General features: G+C 41.1%; 2 protein-coding genes across 2 annotated transcripts in view; one reads left to right on the top strand and one right to left on the bottom strand.

Moving 5' to 3' along the window:
- The window catches only part of MRPS28 (mitochondrial ribosomal protein S28), a 78,595-nt gene that overhangs the window by 32,394 nt on the left and 22,719 nt on the right, over positions 1 to 23,482 (bottom strand). Inside the window, exon 3 of the mRNA XM_032681766.1 lies at positions 2,865 to 2,918. Coding sequence (XP_032537657.1) covers positions 2,865 to 2,918 — 54 coding nt within the window. The remainder of the gene's footprint in view (positions 1 to 2,864; positions 2,919 to 23,482) is intronic.
- On the top strand, positions 15,279 to 15,533 carry PSENEN (presenilin enhancer, gamma-secretase subunit; the record flags this gene model as incomplete). Its single annotated transcript, XM_032681578.1, is given in 3 exon segments — positions 15,279 to 15,333; positions 15,336 to 15,409; positions 15,411 to 15,533. Coding segments are annotated over 3 exon segments (252 nt in total), but the record flags the coding sequence as incomplete, so codon positions are not given.

Here is a 23,482-nt window from a genome sequence, read left to right as displayed (position 1 = left end):
GAGTTCCATCACCTCCTGTGAAGAGCATTTTCCTGCTAATTTCTGGGACTGCATCAAACCAACCAAAGACTCCGTTTCCCAGCTTACAGGAGAATGGGAGACAGGTAAGTAACAGGCACCTGGCAACAGCACCATCACTCCTCCAGGCATCAGGCCACCCCTGAGAAACAACAGCTAGAAGTTCCTTGGCAAAACAGGTTACCAGGAGCTCACCAAATCTCACCTTTGATCAGCACACCGACTTATGAAACACAGTACTTATTAGAAGATATTCATCCCTTGGACTTAGAGGTATTTCAAGACACAGGGCATTATTATATATATGAGAGATCTTCTAGTGGGCAGATTTCTATTATCTAAAGGTATTCTTGACACTGAAGCACGTGGAGTTATTTATTCCCAAGTGAAAACCTAAGTCTTCAAGACACGGGCTCTGCAAAGAGTGCCTGCCTGCATGAGAACTACCCCATGGCACACCTCTGTGCTTCAAGGCAAGCTGCGTTCCTTCAGCTGGGGCTCCCTCTAGGAAGCAAACTTCACAAATGAGACACAAATTAAATGCTGTAAAACCAAAATTCTGTATGAAACTTTACCCCTGGGAAAAAGAAAGAGAAACGAGTGGATTGCTTGCGACAGGTGTTAGCTGTGCCTCTTGTGGCACTACCGAAATGTGCGCACGTACATGGTGAAGGGTGCAGGAGATGGGACCTAATAAAACAAAACTCCACCGGCCCTAATCTACAGAAGGGTGTGGGCAAAACTGCTTTTAAACTTCAAAGTGAAGTTTGTACCATTATCCCATCATACTTAACTAACACTTAAAGTGACTAAAACCTTAAGGGTTTATAAACTATGAGCAGCTGAGCCTGGATGCACTGACTATACAACATGAGGCTCACTACTGTGAACAGCCCACAAAATACCTATTAAAACTCTGTGTAAGAAGTTTTAAGTTTGATAACATGAGTGTGCACAGATGAGCTCTTTTAAATAAAAAGTTTTTCTTGCCATAAGTGAGAATCCTGAGTAAGTACACAGACTGTTTCCAACCAGAGATTTTTAACAGCCTCATTATGACCTGAAATAAAAGATGCTTTTCTCGTGAATCAAAATTTTTACTGTAAAAATGTGTCTTTTAATTTTCTTAGAGGTTACCTGATTTATTACTAAAAATATTGAAGAAAAATTTTATACTTTTGTCAGTACACATCACATAGTTCCCTATATAATTAATGCTTCTGCTATGATTAAAGTTGGTTATAAAGCAACCTTCTGCAAAATGCCTAAAAGTTGTATTTTCAAATCAAGAAAAGAGGATTACCAGAACAGGAGATATGCTGTTAGGGAAATGACTGACTGATAAAATGGGATACTTGCTATATTGCCAGCTGCCCTAGGTGTTTGCCTGCAGAAAGAGGCTGTACTGCTACTTTCATAACTATAATCATTTGCCAATATACATCTGACAGGTGCCAACTTCGAGCCCGGGTAAAACAAAAGCATTACTACAAGCACCACTTCTGCGATCATATCCCTCTATCAGCTGCAGGGTGCAAGAAGCTAAAATAAACTGTTCATGGATAAGCTGGCCACGCTGCTAGATTGCATGTTACACACATTAAATGCCAATTTGCCCAGTCATAAAGTTTTGATTACATCTAATACTCTAAGGGAGAAAATAACTGACTTGAGGGGATACACACAGTATCTGTAGTGGATCTTTTCAGAATTAAACCTTCTCAAACTTCATTTTCTAATCATGGTATTGGATGGTTTATTACATTTTAACCATCTTCCTCATCAAACAATAGGAATTCCTTATTTCATATTCACATAGAAACAGAGCAGCGTTCTTGCTCTCCATCTGCTGGTTCTGCAGCAGCAGCTGACCATGACTTCCAGAACACTCTCATTGCTGATAAGTCAGCAAGGAACAAGACACAAAGGGTTTATCCTACACCCCTTACTATTAATATTTTATGAAGTTGTGTCTGTAATGAAATGAAAGTAGACATTACAGAACCAAAAATAATCCCAGAACTTATCAGACAGAAAATATGAAGGTGATGACTTGGGCTTTATGACTTCAAAGAATTCATTGCTTTAATCATACTAATTTCTTCTGAGTAAATTTACTCCAGACTGGATATCTGTTAAGAATGTTATTTGTTTTTATTTACTACATCATAATAATTGTGATTATCATTGATTTATATTACTGATATAACATTACTGACCTCACAGCTTATGATGTGCCATATTCTAGAGTCCTTCTACTTGATCCAAGTGTTCATTTAACAGTTACCTTCAAAATAATCCCACACACGGAGCCCACCATGAGAGCTGGTGTCCAATCTCTTACTGACAGGTTCTAATAACCAGTACACTAAGTTCTTTTAAAAAGCTAATAGCAAATTAAAAGTTGCAGATATATATTTGCACTCTTGCATGTCTATGAGAGACAGACATACTCCAGTACACATGCAAGCACAGAGCAGAACTTTAGGAGATGGACTCATTGGACAGGCTGGGCTAAAGTGGCAGCCTGTGGTTAAACAAGGTGGTTTAACTTATCCAACAACCTCTGATGTGCTGCATGATCAAATTTACAGTGAAATCAATGGGACAACTCGAAAGAAACTGCTTCTCTGGCTTCCCTAAACACTCCTGTATCACACAACGCTGCTCAAGCCGTGGACAAGAATGACCCAGGTGCCAAGGAAAAAGTGACTTTTAAAGCACACTAGCAATATCTGCCAGCATCCCATTTATGTTCTTTGAGGTTTTCACATATCTGATTTCCCACTCACTTGATTTGCCCAAAATTTCATTTTACTCTTTCCCTAACCCAGGGCACTGGTTACCTTGTAGTACTACCACAGTCTGTCCAGATGGTGTTCAAAGATCCACTCCAGCTTCTACAAGGAAAGGAGAGGCAGTCATTAGAGGCCCTCCTGCCTCCCTTTTCAGTGGGAAAACTAAAAGACTGTGTAATTGGGATTAGATGGTTTGGTGCGAGGCTGAAAGGAGCCAAACTACAGATCTGCATCATTTCAAACCAGTTTACTTGAATTTGCAGAGGTTTTCAGAGGGTCTCTTGCAAGGAGATCATAAAAAAACCCCACCACACACAGAACACCACACTAAGCTGTCAGAGAATAAGAACAATAACCATAACATCGATGAATGGGAAAGACATAAATAAAAACAGGAATAAAGTGGTTAATTTTCTCAATAAAGGGAAATCGTCAGTCAAGTCTCATGGAATGTAATACTTCAATCTATATACAAACTGTCTCCCCTTAAAATCTGTAAGAAGGTTATACTATTTACATTAATAAAAATAACGTTAGTCACAAAGAGATACATAAGCACCTCACAGAGTAGTGGGAATGGGATATAAAGTGACAAATGAAATTCACCATAGGTAAGTGTGAATCAGTGCACACTGAGGGAAAAATACCCAGACTTCGTGTGCACACTAAACTACTATCTACTGCTCAGGAAAAAGATTGTGGGGTTACAAGACATGATTTTAAAGAAAACATTTGCCTCAGACTCTGATGCAGTCAAAAACCAAACTGAGCATTTGCTTTTACCTAAGAAAAAGAAAACTAAATAGAAAATATTTTATGCGGCTGCACAAAATAACGGCCTTAAAAAGTGACCCCTTCATTTATCCTCTCTCCTGTAAGAGAATATAGTTGAACTGTGTAGAGAACAGTGGGAAAAATATCTGGGACTGTTCAGCCTCAAAAAGGAAGGACTGAACGGTGTGACCAGTACCCCCCGACCCTGACCCCTGGTAAACCTCAAGTTTGTGTGACAAACAGGAATGCATTTGAGTCTTGAGTCACAGAGAACACCGAGTGAGTAAAATGGTTCATTGTTGCCTCTAATTTAGGAGTAAGTGGGCATTAAATAAAATCGGCACGATAAGCTAAGAAAAAAATAACTTCATTTATCACAGAGGCTGCGATACTCTGTCACAAGTTATTGCAGGTGGTGAAACAACTGACAGAAGTTCAAGGAGTGTTTTACTGGGATAGGGGAGACCAGTGAAGGGCTATTAACCAGAAGGACATTATCTCTTGCTCTGGAAGACCCTCCAGCCACAAGCAGCTGGAAGCTGAACAAAAGCACCGCTCCCTTATTGCCCTGTCCATAAACCTTTCCCAGGGACTGGCTATTGTTGGAGACTGGGTACTGTAAGAGGTACTGCTGCCTTACCCAAAATGGCTGTTTTTACATTCTTGTTTCTGCCACAAGAAGCCACAGGCAACCACAATGAGAGGCTCTGGGGCTAGGCAATCAGCTCCCAGGCAGGCTGGAGAGAGGCAGATGGAACAGCTCAGCTAAGAAGTCCTTCCCTTCCTCTCACTTCTGTGTTCTGCATCCATTCAAAACACCTTAAAAACCTCAATTATTTTCAAATATCTCCAGATATGAGTTAAATAGATGCAATTAAAGGGAAGTAAAGTCTTTAAAAGCTACCCTTATACTTAAACCAAAACATTCAAAGACCAGGAATCTCACCACTTACCTGGAAGAAAAACTTAGTCATTGAAAAAGGAAAACACAGATGCCCTGGAAACTTTCTGTTGTTCAAACAAAAATGAAAATGTTCTAAAAATCACTGGTATAAAAATACTGATGTAAAAATTAAGTCTAAATCTAAATTGAAGGTAATTCAGCAAAACTTTGTTCTTTCTTCTCACCAAGAATGCAACTTTGTTTTAACTGGTTTAAATTTTCTAAACAATTTAAATTTTTTATACTTGTACTGCCTCTCATTTGAAGTAATAAAAACCTGAAGAAGTGACTGAAAAATGTATGCTGAACAAACTGTTACTCCTTTCATGTATTTATACCTATTAAAATGCACGCAACTGACTCAGCACTTGTTTTAACACAGCTTAATCAAAACCAAGAGATCCTACATTGAAAATGTACACTTCCTGTGACTGAATAGGCGTAGCTAAGAGTTTTTCCATAGCTAACCCTTTATTCTCAGGGAAACCCTCGATAACATACTTTATTCACCAAAAACTCATTGTGACTGACGTTCATCTGACGTGGCAGAGGGTCACACTCAACATCAGTGCTTCAATGAACTAAAACCATGCTCACAGAGTAGTGTGGAACGCCACGAGTGTCTTTTGACCAGTGACTACATCTCCTTACTGCAGGATAACACAGATACACCACGACGATGGCAGCTATGGGGCTCTTCCCAAAAAAATGAAGGCAGGTCAGACAATGCCATCTTCCCAACCCATTTTACAACACGTGAGGATTTGTCCCACCACCTGGCCTAAGAAATTCTCTTGACAAAAGGACAGACTTACTGGTTTCTCAAACAACTGTAGATGGAGAGGAAGTATGGAGAAGGAAGCTGTATGGATCACCAACAGGGGAAGGGTGAAAAAAGTCATCGTAATAATAATAACATCTATAAAACCACCCCTTTATATTTATCTAGAAAAGCTATTTATCTAGAAAAGTTATTCCTTATTACTTGTTTTTTGGAGTGGGAGGAGGAATGGACACACATGATTTTCTTTCTTCATACATAGCTTCATAACTACAGTAACATCAAGGTTTAACTCTGCAGAATCACTGCCTATTGTTTGATTCCCAACTCTGCATACGTCCAACACTTTGTAACTGTACCTTTTGATTGCCAATATTTATTTTCAGACCCCTTCTCCAACTTGTCAACTTAATTTTCAAACCTAAAGTCAATATTACAGTTTAAAGGAACCAGAAACTGGATTAGCAGCCTCTCAGCTGGGCATCACCTACACATTTAACGAGCACACTCAGTATTCCATCACCCTGATCAATAACGAAAATACTGGTACCATTAACCCAAGGCAGCGTCCCATGGAAGCAAACTCAGTGAATCTTTTCATTCAGACAATGAACTACCTGCTGACAATCATGCACTATGGTTTTAAAATGAGTTTTGCATGTATTGTATAGCTCCTGACTTCCTAATTTGCTATCAGAAGGCCACTGAGATGTCACAAAAACACTTGCTGATGTCAAGCTTCTGACATGCACTGTTTCTCTTCTGTTCACAAAACATATTGAATTAAACATTTAAAGTATGAGTGAAACGTGCTATATACTTAATTTTCAAATAATTTAGCTACAGAATTTTTCACTATAAATATTCATTATAAATTCCAATACATATTTTCTCATGGTAGATCTTTATTGATCCTCGGAAGTTCTCTCACAAAACAACTGGTCTCAAACAACTGGGTCAAAATGTTATTTTTACAAGTGCCTAAATACAAATTCACATAGACCTGTTTCATTCCTCAGAATAAACAAATACACATGCAAACAGTTTACAGAAATATAACTTAAGTATGGACTTTGCTCTTCTATTTCTACTTAAAGTGTGTTTTTTATTTGATCTTGTTATTTATTACTAAATATTAATACCAGTAAAGACTATTTTTGGTACTGAGTTTTTGTACAGTCAGACTGCAATGCATTATTGATGTTGTTGCACCTAAAAGAAGATAACTTTTAGACCTTCACAGTCTGGATTTAGGTGTTTCATTTCCACCGAAATTTAGTGAGAGACAGAAGAGCTCAACTACTGTTACCACCTCCGGAAACTTCCTCAAACTTACAACACATTTTTCTTCAAATACAGGTATGGGACATTTCAATATTCACGCAGAACCCAAGATGCAGTCTTACAAATTCGGGGGGGTTTCTTAATTGTGAAAACCATGCCTGTCTAATTTACAGACACACCAGCTAGAGAAGTACCTACCCCACGGTTTCTCTGAATATGAGTCTCTACAGATACAATGTTATCAGCTCAATTTTATCCCAAGTCTCTATCTCTGCATTTCTCATTTTAAGATCCAGCAACCTAGTCCTGACATTATAAGTAGTTCTATTATTTCATGTTTAAATAACAGGTTTGGTGTTTTGTTTTCCATTTAATCTGTACCATCCATCCTATGATAATATAGGATTAATTGGGCAACTTGATGTTATATTTTTCCCACCAGGACTGTAAATAGGCCATAATCTTGGAAAAGAAGTATCTATTAATAATTCTTACAAGTAAATCATCCTCATTCTTAAAAAACATGCAGTAATTCCCAATTTGAAAAGAATCACTAGAGGTCATAAATGTTTTTAAAAAATCTTCTCAGCCTGAAACTTCAAATTCTCCCATTTTTCTGTTTTAAAGTAAGTATTGCACTCATTCTCTACATTGTGCAAAACCAGATTTGCTCTGCCATTTCAACTTGCTCTTCCTTCAACTGCAGGCCACTATGTGCAGCGAGTCGCTGCAAAGCTGCTTTTATTGACAGGTATCTCCCCCCTCACCACATCCCCATGTCCTTTCTTTTAAAGTCTACAATGGTGAAGCTGGATGGGAAAATGCTTGGGTGCTTTGTTTCAGGTCTGAGCAGCATCTTGCTTTCCCACAACAGGTAGGCACAGGCAGAGAGTGCTGCTGAATGCAGGAGACCTCGCCAGAGGATCAAACCACTAGTTACTGCTACTGTCTCAGGCACTGCATATTCTCTACTGACCATGGCTCTTTGCCAAGCTCTAATTAAGACACTTCAGTGTGTCAGGGAGTTAACCCTCTGCTGTACATACCTTCTCCAGAAGCACCAAGGTATGAGCATATTCTTTCTAAAAATACCTGAGCAGTTTTGCCATTACTGGTACTGTGAGGTCTCCAAGCCCTTCAAGTTTTTACCTTGCCAATTCTATGAGGATGAATTAAAGAGGTAGTTGGCACCATGACTTTTAGCAGCATTTCTAAAAGTGAATAAGCATTCCTCCTGTATGAATTTGGTGTGTATTGCCAAGTCTATTTTCTTTTGAAGAAAAATATCTCACTTTGTCAAAGAGCAGAAATTCCTTAAAAAAAAAATAAGAACAGGCTGTAGAAAATTCTTTACTCTCCAAATAGTTTTTTGTTCTGTTCTTGAAGGCTGTAGAGCAGCAATGTTGCTGTAAGGGAAATGAGGAATCTGAACAATCCAGAGCTGCATTTTTATTTCACAAGAGATCAAACATAAACACAACATTTGCTGATCTATCAGTCCTATCTATTGGTCTCACACAAAGAACAACCACCACTGAACTGAATGAGGGGAAGCTGTGACAATAGTCAGAGGGGGTAAAAGGAAGCCCATGTCGAGGCTGTTTACATCTATTGTAATCTATATTTTCTTCTTCAAAAACCCTGTTTAACCACTGCATCCTGTCTGTACATGGAAATCTTCCCTAATGAAAAGCAATATAAGTCACGATGTGACTGAGAGATAAACTAAGTTAATTTCATTCTAGTAGCTGGGGGGAGGGGGGGAATAATCATAACTTGGATATGAAAAATGTCTATGCGAAATAAAACCAACAGGAAAAAGCAAACTGTTTCAACTTTTAAAGAGGTAAAAAAACCCAGAAAATGTAGTTGACCCGCCAGCTGTCCTCATATTGCAGAGTATAACAAGGCATTTGTAATGGAGCCCTTGATTACTTCAGGGCAACAAAAATCTGAATATTACAGAGTCTAAACAAGGTTAATTTGTAAGCCAATTCTACATCTTTGCTCTTACTGTGCATCAGCCCCAGTAGCAGGAAAACCAGAGCTGTTTTCCAAAGCCATTACTGATCTGACCTTGGTTAGGGACAAGTTTTCCTTTTCTGAAATTTAATTATGTGCTTTAGACAGCATGTTAACAACTAAAATATCTGATCCTCCCTATACCTGTATTTCTGGAGAGCAACACCTGAGTTCTTCATTTCGAAGAAATCCAGAAACCAACATATATCACATAAACAAGCTCATAATGTTGTCTTAGTATTAGACAATACTGCCCATTTTTAAATCAAAATAAATGAGTTGCCTAGTGGGCTTAAGAATTTTTTTTAATTTAGTAAGAATAATTTCAAATGTTTTGTACTATTTCAGTTCTCTGCTGAGATAAAAGCACTTTTTTAAAAACCCGAAGAAAATTTTTGTAAGAAAAAATGTTAACATTTAGCTGGATAGTTAGCAGAACCACAAAGTCTTTTCCACAGGCTGTATAAAGACAAATCCTAAAAGGAGTAGTGGCAACAGATAAGCCTTTATCTACAGGTATTGCCCATTCCTGTGCTTCACTGCCATATTTTGTTTACAGGTGTAATCCACAAGCACTATGTATTGGAAAAGGGCTGTCCCACTTGGTGCTATCGGAACATTAATTCCAGTACCCAAAAGGTATGCCCTCAAATATATTTTTAGAAAGGTTATTTCAGTTTCCATACAATTCTTTTGAACTCGCAGGGGCAATGTGTGCCAAGTGTGCTGTTGTTTTTACGCAGAGGTTATAATATCCTGGGGCCCTTTGTTGAAACAAGCCAACTAATTTCTCCCAGAAACCTGTTTTCTTTTTGACTCACACTTCATTCTCCTTCTAAGAAAGGTACATGAATTAAGCCCATTTAGATTATCGTTACATATGCATCATATATGAATTGCATATTTATGCAAGGTTTGCCTCGATTTCATTGATGTCACCTTACTGCTCCAAAACACTGAGCACATAATAATTCCCACATCTAAGTTTTCAACCTTTCTTTCCTTATACAGCACCACCTTCCAAACATACAAGAGTGGTTAATGCCTATTTCAGTAAGTCGGTGATGTATCTAAGGAAAAATCATCTTTGCCACTTTGAAAAGTGTATTCTTATAATTCCTTTTGAATGACATGCAGAATTACAGCTGACACATCACAGGATGCACACGACATCAAAACTGGGGTATCCAAACTAAAAGTTTGCTCAAGTTTTACTTATTAGGTCAGGGGAAAACACAATTTAACCAGGAAGCTTCTTGATCTCTGCTGAGAATTGTCATTTTAAGTTCTTTCTGAACTTCCTTTTCATATTTGAAGTAGAACAGGTTTTCTCAGTTACAGAATTAAAGTATTTTAAAGAGTGTAAGGCATTTACAGACTTCTACAGGGTAAATGTTCAGTCTCATTTGTCTACTCTACAGATAATACAGTTTAGCAGAACACTGACTTAGACCATTGCATCTTTTAGATAAACATTATTCCTTGGTATTTCCTTTATAGTAGAAAAAATCAGTGGCTGCTGAAAAGGAAATACTCTATTTTGATTATTTGTTTTAAGTAGAGAAATGGGCAAATGGTTTAGAAGACAGAGCTACAGAGGTGAGAAACAACAAATTCCTAAGACTATCTAGCATTTTTATGAACTTAATACATCTACTACGAATGCATAAACAGAATTTTCTGTATATTTGGAAAAATTCATGTTCATGCAGAGGCAGCAAAGATACTGTATATAGTTGATATAGCCTACAAATGTCACTACGGAAATTTATTCCTTCCTGCAGCAATAAATATCGAACAGCCAAAGAGTCAGATAATTGTGAAGATGTAATTTATCTTTTGCTGGAAGATGGACTTGGTCTTTCCCTACTGTCCTCTGCCTGAAAAACATGATAATGCCAACACATTTCTGGATACACTTGAAATATTTTTAGTTTGCACTTTTTTACCCTTGCTTCTTGCATAAGGAAGCCAGTCTGTTCCCTAGAGGCCTGTAAGGATTAGAAAAAGGTAGAAATCAAGTACAAAAATCAACCCACAGAGAAAGAGAAAAAGCTAATTACATAACAGATGTACAAGACCATTTTAGAGATCCACAATACAAGCAGATCCCCTTGAGTCTGAGCAGATCATCTTTTTTCTCTCCCTGCTCCATGAGTGAAAAACCAGCTCTCCTCTGTAACACTGGACATGCCTTTGAAGAAAAATGTTTCACTCCTTTGGCAATTACAGTCCTCTCATAACTATGGAAGATTTTATATACATATATAAAAAATATATATATTTGCCACAAAATGTAGCACCTACTCTCCCTGTTGCATGACATTCCACATTGCAACAGTGCTTCAGAACAACTGACTCCAAAGGAGCAGCACAGGGATGCAATGCAAGGAGAAGCAGCTAACCATTAATTCCTCCATGAGATCCCTTGAAGCAGGGATTTATCAGCTGGCTGCATTCCTCTCCTGCTCGGCAGCCAGGGCTGCCCAGCACTGAGTGTGCTCTCAGCTTTGATGTGCCATGAAAGTCACCTCGGGCCATGTAACCCTCTCTTTTATTTTCTATAGTGGTTGTTGTCTATCCCAACCACTGAAAGTTGCACAGGACAGAAAAGCAGGCTGTTTTAATAATTATGTATGTTATGTAGAGATCTCTTCCAGCAGAAGGGGGGAGAGCAGAAGGGGATGAGAGAGAGGATGTGCCAGACTAATTCACATGCAAATGTGCCTAAGTTCCAAAGTACATTAAAAGAAAAAGCAGTTCCCTAAAATAATTTAAGGTCAGGAATGTTTTATTACCCTTGTACACCTACCACTAAGTTTTGAAATGCTGGTCTATTGATAATAAAGGTTTGTTATCTAGAAATCCTGGCAACTCTTCCTCTGGGGACCAGAACCATTGTAAGCTTCTCAGTTTAGAAGAAAAACCAGTTAATGTGGTGGCTATTTGCAGAACTGTACTGCACAACAGGATGACAGAAGTATTTTGCAGCTTCTCCAGATCTAAAAACCCTAAATAATAACAGCCAAGCCTGCAGCTATGGGAAAAATGTGATGCATAGTGTAGCAGAAATACCCAAGTAACTGCATTTGGACTTATTTCTGCCTACATGGATAAAGTATCCACCTTGTTGACCTGTCAGTCTCGCTAATCCACCCTCTATTTTCAGTTAATATCATTAAAGTTCAGCGCTTGAGAGCCTGGAGGGAGAGGCGAGCACCCCATCCCCTTTTTCCACGGGGCGGTAACCAGATGTCAATGGCCGCAGCTGTGACTACATAATTACCTGTTTGCATGAACGCGGACCGCAGTTTAGATTTAATAGGTCAGACGACAATGCAGCAAAACGCATTTAGCCTACGATTACCCCTTTTCAAACATTCTCTCGCTCGCAACTTCGACCCTGGGAACATTGCGGGCACAGACTCGGGTCAATAAGAAACATTGGCCGGCACAATGGGGCTGGCCTCAAACAGCGCTGTTGACAGACACCGGCACAAAGGCGGTGAATAGAGTCCCCCTCAGTTCTCACACAGAGCGAAGAATGAGTCAGTGTACTGCCGCTTTAGTGCTCTGTTTGTACAGTGTATACAGCTTTTGTCCCGCGCCACTGTTCCACGCTCAATGGGGGCTAAAGAGCCGAGGAAGTGAAGGCGGAAGAATGGCTCCGCGCTCACCCCGGCAGCCAGCGGTGGATCCCCTGCGCTGGACGGCTCCAGTGGGAAGCCGGGAGATGCCGGTCACGCGGCTCCCGCCGTCCCAGCGCTCGGCCGCGCACATCGTGCTCCTGACCTCGGGCGAAGCCTGCGTGCGATGTCGCTGCTTGTGGAGACAGCCTGGTAGTTTTAAGCAACGTATTCTATCTCCTTCAAAAACACAGTAATGTGCCCTCCTGCCCTTCCCTACCACCATGAAACAATTCACGGCTGCCACTTCAACCAAGAAGGAAAACTGAGCATGGGATTTGGAATTACAGTAGCTCTATGTCCCTCCAAAATGTAACAATAACCATGTAGTAGTAGTTTTAAATCCCCACTGCAAATGCTTAAGGAAGTGAGAAGGGTAACAAAAGACAACCACAGCTGTACATCTGTATTTCACACACAGCATTTAGATTGTGCAAATAAAGGGTCAGGGAAAATGTATCACATACATATTGTTCATGAGCCTCTATATTAGTTATCTATTAGCAGAGAAAAAAAAAAAACACTTCATGTAGATTATTGCTACTCTTCAAACAATGATTTTTGTCAACTTCCCCTTTAGGGAAACAGCATTTCTCTTATTTAAATTACCATGCTTATAAGCACGATTAAGAAACCAAAGTAGCCCTCTAGCACAACGTCAGAAGTGTTATCTTCACCTGCTTTATATCACAGAATCACAGGATAGCCTGGGTTGGAAGGGACCTTAAAGATCATCTAGTTCCAACCCCCCTGTGGTGGACAGGGACATCTTTCACTAGACCATATGCAAAGTATGCAGACTTTTTTCTAAGGAGTGAAATCTTTCCTTGCAAAGAGTATTTAGAATTTTGAATGACTAGCATGAAGCTAGTAAAAGACATAGCAACTGCACTTTAACTCATGCAGACTGTACTACAGATAAGGTTATACATTATAAAGCAGAGTGAAAGAACTGTTTAGTATGTTGTAAGACTGTGAATTGGTTAGAATAAAAAAAAAAAAAAGGAGAAGAAGAAAATTGCATTTTAGAATAAACAAATCCATGGATTTCCATGAATGGAACACAAAGAACATTGTTCATCTTATTACTAATAGCAAAGGTAGTATTAGCATGCTCTCTACGGCTCTTTAAATTTTAGTTTTTAAGCTCAAAATACTGGAATGTTACTACATTAACTAGCTACAGAAGAAAGCTTCAGATTACTAAAAAACCGATGTGTATAATGCCAGAAAAAAAAATTAAACCCAAAAATTGAAAGTTTAATTATGTGTGAGCTAGTCAGAGAGATTTTGAGCGTCCTGAAGCCATGACTTTCACCCTTGGAAAACGAACTGAAAACGAGTAACCTGAAAGATATGTGAAGAGCATTACCTTATTCTCAGATACTTCATTTTAAAACAGCACAAAAATTTCTACTCTTTATATCTTCATACTACCTTATTTAAATAAGGCAGGTCTGCCTGCTCTGCACACTACCTATAAGACCTATGACTGCACTCGAGTATACTGGCACTGACTATGTAAAGTAGGCAACCATTTGTACAGGTGCCAAAGTATGCTTGCAAGCTTACCAGGGATCTGATCCATCACGTTCCTGAATGGAGTTTTTAGTTCACTTTAAAGGAGAAAAATCCTCACCTTTCAACTACAATTAGGGTTCTTACGTACCCTGCCACAAAAATACTCATAGATCTAAAGGCTGATTAACAAAGCTGGAAGAATTAACATCTAGCAGGATTATTTCTTTTATTATGAACAGGAGAAAGACCTTACGAGTTTGGTCTATCATGGGAAAAAGAAAATGGAGACAAACTCTGCTCTAAATGGGGAGACATGAAGAGCAGGCCAAGAGCTTATAGGTCAGGATTAAAGGGAGGGCAAGGGCAGGTGACATAGTGGGGGTCTACTACAGGTCACCTGACCAGAAGGACCAACCAGATGAAACCCTCTATAGACAGACAAGAGCAGCCTCACAGTCACAATCCCTGGTCCTCATGGATACCATCTCAGTACCTGTTGGAGGGACAGAACAGCAGGGCATAACAACCCAGGAGGTTCCTGGAATGTATTGGTGATAACTTCCTTCTCCAAGTGACAGAGGAGCCAATGAGAAGAGGTGCTGTGCTGGGACTTTTGCTCACCAACAAGAAGGGGCTGCTGGGGAATGTGAAACTCAAGGGCAGCCTGAGCTGCAGTGATCATGAAATAGTAGAGTTCAAGATCCTTAAGGCAGGGGGAAGGGCACACAGCAAGCCTACTATTCTGGACTCAGGAAAACAAACTTTAGATTCCTCAGGGATCTGCTTGGAGAGCACCATGGGAAAAAGCCCTGGGGGGAAGAGGGGCCCAAGAAAGCTGGTTAATATTCAAGGATCACCAACGAAGAGGATGCATCTCAACAAAGAGGAATTCAGGCAAAAACACCAGGAGGCCTGGGTAGATGATGAAGGAACTCCTGGATAAACTCAAACACAAAAAGGAAACTTAAAGGAGAGTAGAAGCAAGGACATGTAGCTTGGAAGGAACACAAAGAAATTGTCCAAACAGCCAGGGATCAGGTTAGGAAAGCTAAAGTCCTGACAGAATTAAACCTGGCCAGGGCTTGTCACGGGCAACAAGAAAAGCTTCTATAGGTGTGATAAGAGGAAGACTAGGGAAAATATGCACCCTCTTCAGATGGAAACAGGACACCTGGTTACCTGGGATATGAAGAAGGCTGAAGTATTCAATTTACTTTTTTTCCTCAGTCTTCACTGGTAACTGCACCAACCACACCACCCAAGTCGCAGAAGGAAAACCCAGGGACTGGGAGAATGAAGAACCACCCACTGTAGGAGGAGATCAGGTTCAAGACCATTTTAGGAACATGAAGGTGCACAAGTCCATGGGACTTCATGAGATAAATTCATGGGTCCTGAGAGAACTGGTTGGGGGGCAGGGCCGGAAGGAGGAACTAGCAGCGGCAGCAACGATGAACGTGGACCGAGTCTCCAATGAGGAGAAACTGGAGCTGTGCTGGAAATACTTCCAGGGGGGTTCCTGCTGCTGCCCTTCCTGTGGGTGATGAACGTGGTTTGGTTCTTCTGAGAGGCCTTTTGGGCCCCCCCCATTCAGGGAACAGCAACAGATCAAACACTACGTGGCGCGTTCTGCACTGGGAGCGGGGCTCTGGGGGTTCTCCCTGGGGTCTGGATTGGGCTCTTCCAGACTCACCGTGGCTAATGGATTTATTTTTTTCCAACAGGATGAGGTTCAACAAGGCCAAGTGCCAAGTCCTGCACTTTGGCCACAATAACCCCAAAGCAGCGCTACAGGCTGGGGGCAGAGTGGCTGGAGAGCAGCCAGGCAGAAAGGGACCTGGGAGTTTGGATTGACAGGAAGCTGAACATGAGCCAGCAGTGTGACCAGGTGGCCAAGAAGGCCAATGGCATCCTGGCCTGTATCAGGAACAGTGTGGCCAGCAGGACCAAGGAAGTGATTCTTCCCCTGTACTCAGCGCTGGTGAGGCCACACCTTGAGTACTGTGTCCAGTTCTGGGTCCCTTGGTTCAGGAAGGATATTGAGGTGCTGGAGCAGGTCCAGAGAAGAGCAACAAGGACTTGAACACAAGTCCTATGAGGAGAGGCTGAGGGAGCTGGAGTTGTTTAGCCTGGAGAAGAGGAGGCTCAGGGGAGACCTCCTCACTCTCTACAACTACCTGAAAGGAGGTTGTAGCCAGGTGGGGATTGGTCTCTTCTCCCAGGCAGCTATCAGTAAGACAAGAGGGCATGGTCTTAAGCTCTGCCAGGGGATGTTTAGGTTAGATATTAGGAAGAAATTCTTTACAGAGAGGGTAATCAGGCACTGGAATGGGCTGCCCAGGGAAGTGGTGGATTCTTCGTCCCTGGAGGTTTTTAAAATGAGACTGGATGTGGCACTTAGTGCCATGGTCTAGTAACCACGGTGTTAGTGGATCAAGGGTTGGACTTGATGATCTCAGAGGTCCCTTCCAACCTGGCTGATTCTATGATTCTATGATTAACAGGCTACACCACTCTCCATCATATTTGAGAAGTTGTGGCAGTCCAGTGAAGTTCCCGTTGACTGGAAGGGGAAATGTAACACCCATTTTTTTAAAAGAAAAAACGGAAGACTCAGTGAACTACAGGCCAGTCAGTCTCACTTAAGTGCCCTGAAAGATCATGGAGCAGCTCCTTCTGGAAACTATGCTGAGGCATATGGAAAATAAGGAGGTGATTTTTGACAGCCAACATGCCTTCAGTAAGTGCAAACTGTGCCTGACAAATCTGGTGACCTTCTACACTGGGGTTACAGTGTTGGTGGATAAGGGCAAAACAACTGACGTCATGTACCTGGACTTGTGCAAAGTATTTGGCATTGTCTCACATGACATCCTTGTCTTTAAACTGGAGAGGCATGGATTTGACGGATGTACCACTCAGTGGATAAAGAATTGTCTTGGATGGTTGCACTCAGAGAGTTGCAGTCAACAGCTCAGTGTCCAAGTGGAGACTGGTGACAAGTGGTGTTCCCCAGGGGTCAGCATCACAACAGCACTAACACCTTTGTTGGTGACATGGGCAGTGAGACTGAGTGCACTGTCAGCCAGTCTGCTGACAACACCAAGCTGTGTGGTGCAGTCATACACTGGATGGAGGGGATACCATCCAGAGGGACCTTCACAGGCTTCAGAGATGAGCCTATGTGAATCTCACAAAGGCCAACAAGGACAAGTGCAAGGTCCTGCATGTGGGTTGGGCAATCCCAAGCACAAGTACAGGCTGGGTAGAGAATGGATTGAGAACAGCTCTGAGAAGAAGGACTTGCAGGTATTGGTGGACAAGAGGCTCAACATGACCCAGCAATATGCACTTGCAGTCCAGAAAGCCAACTGTGTTCTGGGCTGCATCAAAAAAAGTGTTACCAGCAGGTTGAGGGAGGTGATTCTTCCCCTCTACGCTGAGACCTCATGAAACCCCCACATGGAATAGTGCACCTATCTCTTGTGCTGCCAGTGTAAGAAGGACTTGGGCTGTTGGAGCGAGTCCACAGAAGGGTCAGGGACATAATCAGAGGATGGTGAGATACTGGACCAGGTTGCCCAGAGAAGTTGTGGATGCCTCATCCCTGGAGGTGTTCAAGGCCCAGCTGGATGGAGCTCTGAGCAACCTGACCCAGTGGAAGGTGTTTCCACCCATGGGCGGTGGGAGAGTGTTGAAACTAGATGACCTTTAATATTCCTTCCAACCCAAACCATTCTTTGACAAATCACCTCAAACCTCCTTTTTCAGTTTTATTTTTTTTAAGCTTAAATCACTGCTTAACAAGTTAAACCTAGCCTAACCTACTCCACACATTATTCCTTTTCACTCACTTCCTATAATTTAATTTTAGCTAAGTGCACCACTGGTGTGTACACGCTTAGCATACTCTTAATACATCTTGCAGAAGCAGATAAATATTTCACAAACCTTCACATTAGACCAATGTGTGATTCAACTCACCAAAAGTCCCAGAAAGGGATATTTTATTTGCTGCCATGCATCACTGCTGCTCTCTCAGCCTGGCAGCAGCAGCAGGTCTGCCTCCTGCCAAGCAGAGGATCACAGCTTGTTTACTGAGCTCTGTGTGGAGGAAGCAGAGTGCGTTTCAGTCTCGTCTCCAGCAGCCCTGTCAAGCCAGCTGCCAAGAACCGTCTTGAAAGGCTTCGGGGGGAGCAAAATCTAGTACGTAGGTGGTAATAGACCGGGGACCCAAAGATGAGTGAGGTGGTGCAGGCACTACTTGATCTGAAAGATTAAAACACGTTTAGGTAGCTTCAAATATATAAAGTCATAGGAAAAGAAGTAAGTGAACTCCCTAAGTGGAAGGAGAGATTAACTACCAGTTTATAATTAACACTGAGATTAGGATCTCTATGTTAATACTTGAAGTTAATGAGTACAAATTGCAAATAAATTGAACTTGTACGCTACTTACATTTCCTTATGATGTATGGAAAAGACCTGAAAAGTCTGACTGGGATTTCATGTTGTAGAAGATTATAATTTCTTAAAATTTTAATATTTAAATTAACACTCCATTACTTCCAGAAGGTTTCAGACAGGTTAAATGTGTGTTGTGCATTTCCATAAAGAAATGCTTTATATAGTTTTATAGGAACCATGAAACTTGTTCAATAAGATCTCACTGCCTTTGCAAGAGCATGCCAGCTACTATGAAAATAAAGAACAAGCAGTTTCACAGAGGACATGTACACAATCCCTCATTCCTTCTAATAAGATCATTAATCAAAGAAAAATTGCTTAAGCCTTTTTCCTCTACCCTACTAATGAAAAGTCACCAAACACTAATAAGTGATCAGCATTTTTCATTGTACCCAATGGTTATTTCTCTGCCTTTAGAACCGTATCTCAATTTCTTGGTTAACTGGGTACATGCTCACACCGTGTGACCACATTATGTGCACTTTGCCATGTGATCAGAGCCTGCCAAGTCTCAAAGCAGATTATTTAAAATAGAGCTTCAGTATTTTTCAGAACAATCCCTTCAGGATGTGGAGGACTGGGGGCGGGGAGGTGTTATTTCTCACCCAAGTTGGGTGACTGGATTTTAAGTTCTTTATACAAAAAAATAAATTGTTGTAAAATGCTAAGACGGGAAAATAGAAAATTTGCCTCTCTTGACAGCTATCACAGAAGGAAAAAGAACTTTGGTTTTGTATGAAAAACACCACATGACTGGCTATCAGCATACTTTGTATTTCACTGACCATAAATCATGACTATGTTCAGCAAGTTCATACAGCGACAGACATCTGCATCCCTGCTTGGCTGCTATCATGCCTAAAATGCTGACAGAGCCATGGCAGCAGTGACCACACACAGACTCCAAAATCTATTAAGGCAAGTTTTAACAGCTACTGACTACTCTTAGTACACTTTCCCCCCTTTTTTCTCTTTAAATGTACAAGTCTTTACTTACACTGCAGTTCTTCCAACACAACAGCAACACTGCTTAGAATTTTAAATTTAATCTTGAAAATTTAAGGAAAATCAGGCAAGCAAATACAATAGCAAGGACCAAGTTACCAAATGCTCCTTACTCAGTAAGGGCAATTACATACAACCTAGTGTCACTTTAGTTCTATTACCTCTATTTCTTCCTCCAAAACATTTGATTCACAAATTATACTCATTTGTTATTCCCATCCTTGCTCCAGATAAGCGCATGTGAAGAGAGGCAACAAGGACTGTTGGTTTTGTTAGCATATTAGTGAGCAGAAAAGGAAAATAAAAGTAGTCTTAAATAACAAACATGCAATAAAACGTTATTTATCTTTGCCTCTAAACACCCCGTGTTTTTTAATTGATTTGCTGAGCTGGCTAATAGCAGCAAAGCAGCTGAATCCCCTACACAGTTCGACAACATTCAGCTTTGCTTTGTAGGAATTTACCTGCTTTTGTGCCCTGGCTGGATAACGGAATCTAAACAGGCTGACGAGGAGTTACAGAAAGCATCAGGGGAAGAAAAGCATCTGTCAAGGGTTTGGTGTGTAGGAGTAACAGAATTAATTTTATCGGTCTTTTGGGCCTATTCCAAGCGGCAGTCAACACCCACTCCTCCCTCTGATGAGACATCCCTCTGTACCGACCAGTGACTTCAAATAAAAATGCGTGACTAAATAAATCATCAATGGCCACAAACAGCTTTTAAGTATCTCCAAGGCTGGAGATTTCACAACCTCCCTGGGCAACCTGTAACCTGTGCCAGCGTTCAGTCACCCTCACAGTGTAAAACTGCTTCCTGAGGTTCAGAGGGAGCCTCCTGCGTGTTGGTGTGTGCCTGTTGCCCCTTGTCCTGTCACTGGGCACTATTGATAAGAGCCTGGCTCTGTATCCTTTGCCCCCTCCCTTCAGGTGTTTATACACATAGATGAGATGATCCCTCTGAGCCTTCTCTTTTCCAGGATGAACAGTCTTTCCTCATCGGAGAGATGCTCCAGTCCCTTCATCATCTTAGGGGCCCTTCACTAGACTCTCTCTTGAACTGGGGAGCCCAAAACTGGACACAGCACTCCACGTCCAGCCTCACCAGGGCTGAGTGGAAGAGAAGGATCACATCCGGCCACCTTCTTGTCTAACGCAATCCAGGACACCATTCAGCTTCTTTGCCACAAAGGCTCACCGTTGCTTCATGTTCAACTTGGTGTCCACCAGGACCCCCTGGGCCTTTTCTGCCAAGGTGCTTTGCACCCAGGTGGCCCCAGCATGAACTGGTGCCCGCGGCTGTACTTTCCCAGGGGAAGGACTTGGCACTAGTCTATGTTGAACTTCAGGAGGTTCCTCTCAGACCATTTCTCCAGCCTGTCAAAGTCACTCCAGGCAGCAGCACAATGACCTCGTGTAACAACAACTCCTCTGAGTTTTGTACTCCAGGATAACTTGCTGAAGGTACACTCTGTCCCATCACTGAGGTCACTAATGAAGATGTTTAACAGGACTGGACTCAGTACTGACCCCTGGGTACACAGTTAGTTACCAGCCTCCAGCCTGAGTAATCTTCATATTATATAGCAGACTGAGAATGATTACCAGTGAAACAATTCTGTACAACACCTCTAGCTTTACTAATACTAACAATTTAATCATCTTTCTGACATTTAGTGTCTTAAAGTCTTGGTTCTTATAGTTATACAGTTACACAAGAAGATCAATTGCCTTTTTAAAAAAAATTTGTTTTAATTAAAAATTCCCATTCTGCCAAGTAAAAAAAAAAAAAGTGATGTGAACCGAAAGACTAAATAACCCAAAAAGACATAAACAAAAAAATAAACCCAACTTTAAAATCATGATTCGTGGGAGGCCTGACTCATGCCTTCTGAAGAGCTCGAGGTTGATATATATTACCTGCAGTGTTTCCCTAGTTGTGTTAACTCCCTTTGCAGACTCACTTTACTGAAACTGTTCCAGAGGGGTGAATAATTACCACTCCATGGTTATATGATAGCATTAATTTTCCTGAGTAAGATCTATGTTATATGAGGACTTACAATTCACATTTGGTCCAAACCAACATTAATTCAGTTTCTCAACCTAGAAACTCAACAGCTTCTGTCTTTGGGCAAGTCTACACTTCTCAGAGGATTGCCATGAAGAGGCCATGAGCTAGTTTAGACCAAGCTGGCTCCCAAACTGAAATCAAAGGCCACATCAGCACAGCACAGCACAGAGCAACTCATTATGCTAAGAAGAGGGTTTAGCACAGAGTTACACCCAACCTAATAAAAGCAGTTACACTGCTTCAATAACCTGGCCTGCTTTTTCATCTAACCCTTACTTATGTTATAGGTACAGGTCAAACTGACCAGACTTTCAGCCAGAAACATGTGCAACTGGCTCTGTGGTTTAGTAAAGTACAGTTCCCTGTACCCCTGAGAAGTACCACATGCCTGTAAAACTGGCATGACCCTACCTCATCCACTGGCATCCAGAGTCTCTGATCAGCAAAACATGTTGGGGAGCGTTAGAGTTTTCATAATCTTCTGTATCTGTAATGGCTGAGGTTTCTTGAGCCTTGTCTAGCTATTGAAGAAATTAATTATACTTTACTAGGAGTATTTAAGTGAGAGAGCTCCTCCCTGTGTGCTAACAGCAAGGCTTTCTCAAAGGTGGTGGGGGGGTAAATTTTCAAATATGCTGCACATAGAGATTCAACTCATTTATTCTCATCAATCTCAAAACAAAATACTAGAAACAATTTTAATTCTTCTGCCAAGTCATGACTTCATAATTCTAGTTTCTGCAGTTCTTGACAGCTAGCACCTGGATCAGAGGAAAAGAGAGAGTTAACCTACCTCTTCTCCTACGGACAACACTCAAGCATTCCAAAGCAGTAATAAGTTTCCCAAGCTGCTTTTTTTTCCTATCGTGTATGAGTGCACGTCCACATATGAGAAAAAGTGTGGCTTAAAAAGTATTTACAGACTTTGACATTGCCAAAAAACCTCCAGGCCACCTTATGGACTGCTTTGTTCTCCCAAGATGTTTTACACAGCATATTCCATCTCCCATTTATCATGATGCCCTGGGAAGACAGAGCTGGCACAATGTTTTTAACCAGTAACTGCTACTAGTTTTGTGAGGTTTTTTTCTTCCAAAGGTCATCAGATGCCATAACTCCCTGCTACCTTAAACTAATGACAGAAGCAAAAACTAAGATGAAAAAAAATTATTAGCAGGCTCACATGCACTGTTGGGCCATTAATCCTAGGTCTATGCCGTATATTCCGTACCAAATGCTGTGCAGGGTGCCTCATTAATACGGATTAGTTGTAGTTTTGATAACCAACACCTGTCACATGGTATCATGACATTAACTAAACTCTAAAGTACCCATCTGGGATGAAAAACTTACAGTGTAGTTCAAAAAAATGTTTACAGACTCTGGGCTCCGGGAACTCTGGAAGCACAGTCTTGTGTATTACAGAACCACACAAAGCCAACACCTCCATTTGTGGTTGAAAATAACCACTGAAGAATGATATACAGTGGGTGGCAAAAACAGTCACAATTGTAAAAAACCAAGCAAATAATAAGCTGTGTCCATAGGGGATAAAAATGCTGTAATTTCCAAAATGCTATAAATAAGTTGGAGGTTATTGCTGCAGCACACAGACCAAGTTTGCAATCACAGGGCTATTCTTCATGTCTGTTTTAAAAAAAGCGAGCTGAAATTGTTCGACAGCAGACAGAGTGGCACCGTGTGCATTGTTTGGGCTCCCAGCGATGGTGAATTGCACTATATGGAAGCTTTGTAGAAAAGGGAGCTCCTGCCACCTCCTTGAATTTAGCCCTCTTCAGTATAAACAATAAGGCTTCCTTTTCAAGTTGCAATGTTTGTATGTGGGAACAGGACATCATCAGTCCTGCTTCCCATTTCTCCCTTTCCCATTTGGGTAAAGTTGGAGACTGAAGGCTGACCAGAGTGCCAAAACCCAAGTTTGCTGATGACTAGTGCAAACCACCTTGGTCCTCAGAGAATTTCAACATGACATTTTCATAATTTTAATCAGAGAAAAAGACTGGTTTTCACAGTGTGCAGACCAGCTGTCGGATTATGTTTTCCATAAAAGATACAAACTGGAAGAGATTCAGAAAAGTGTATGTGCACATT

The sequence above is a fragment of the Chiroxiphia lanceolata genome, chromosome 1, assembly GCF_009829145.1.
Source record: "Chiroxiphia lanceolata isolate bChiLan1 chromosome 1, bChiLan1.pri, whole genome shotgun sequence".
Classification (NCBI taxonomy): Eukaryota; Metazoa; Chordata; class Aves; order Passeriformes; family Pipridae; genus Chiroxiphia; species Chiroxiphia lanceolata.
The sequence above is the reverse complement of the archived record's forward strand: the minus strand, read 5'-3'. Positions and strand labels throughout refer to the sequence as shown.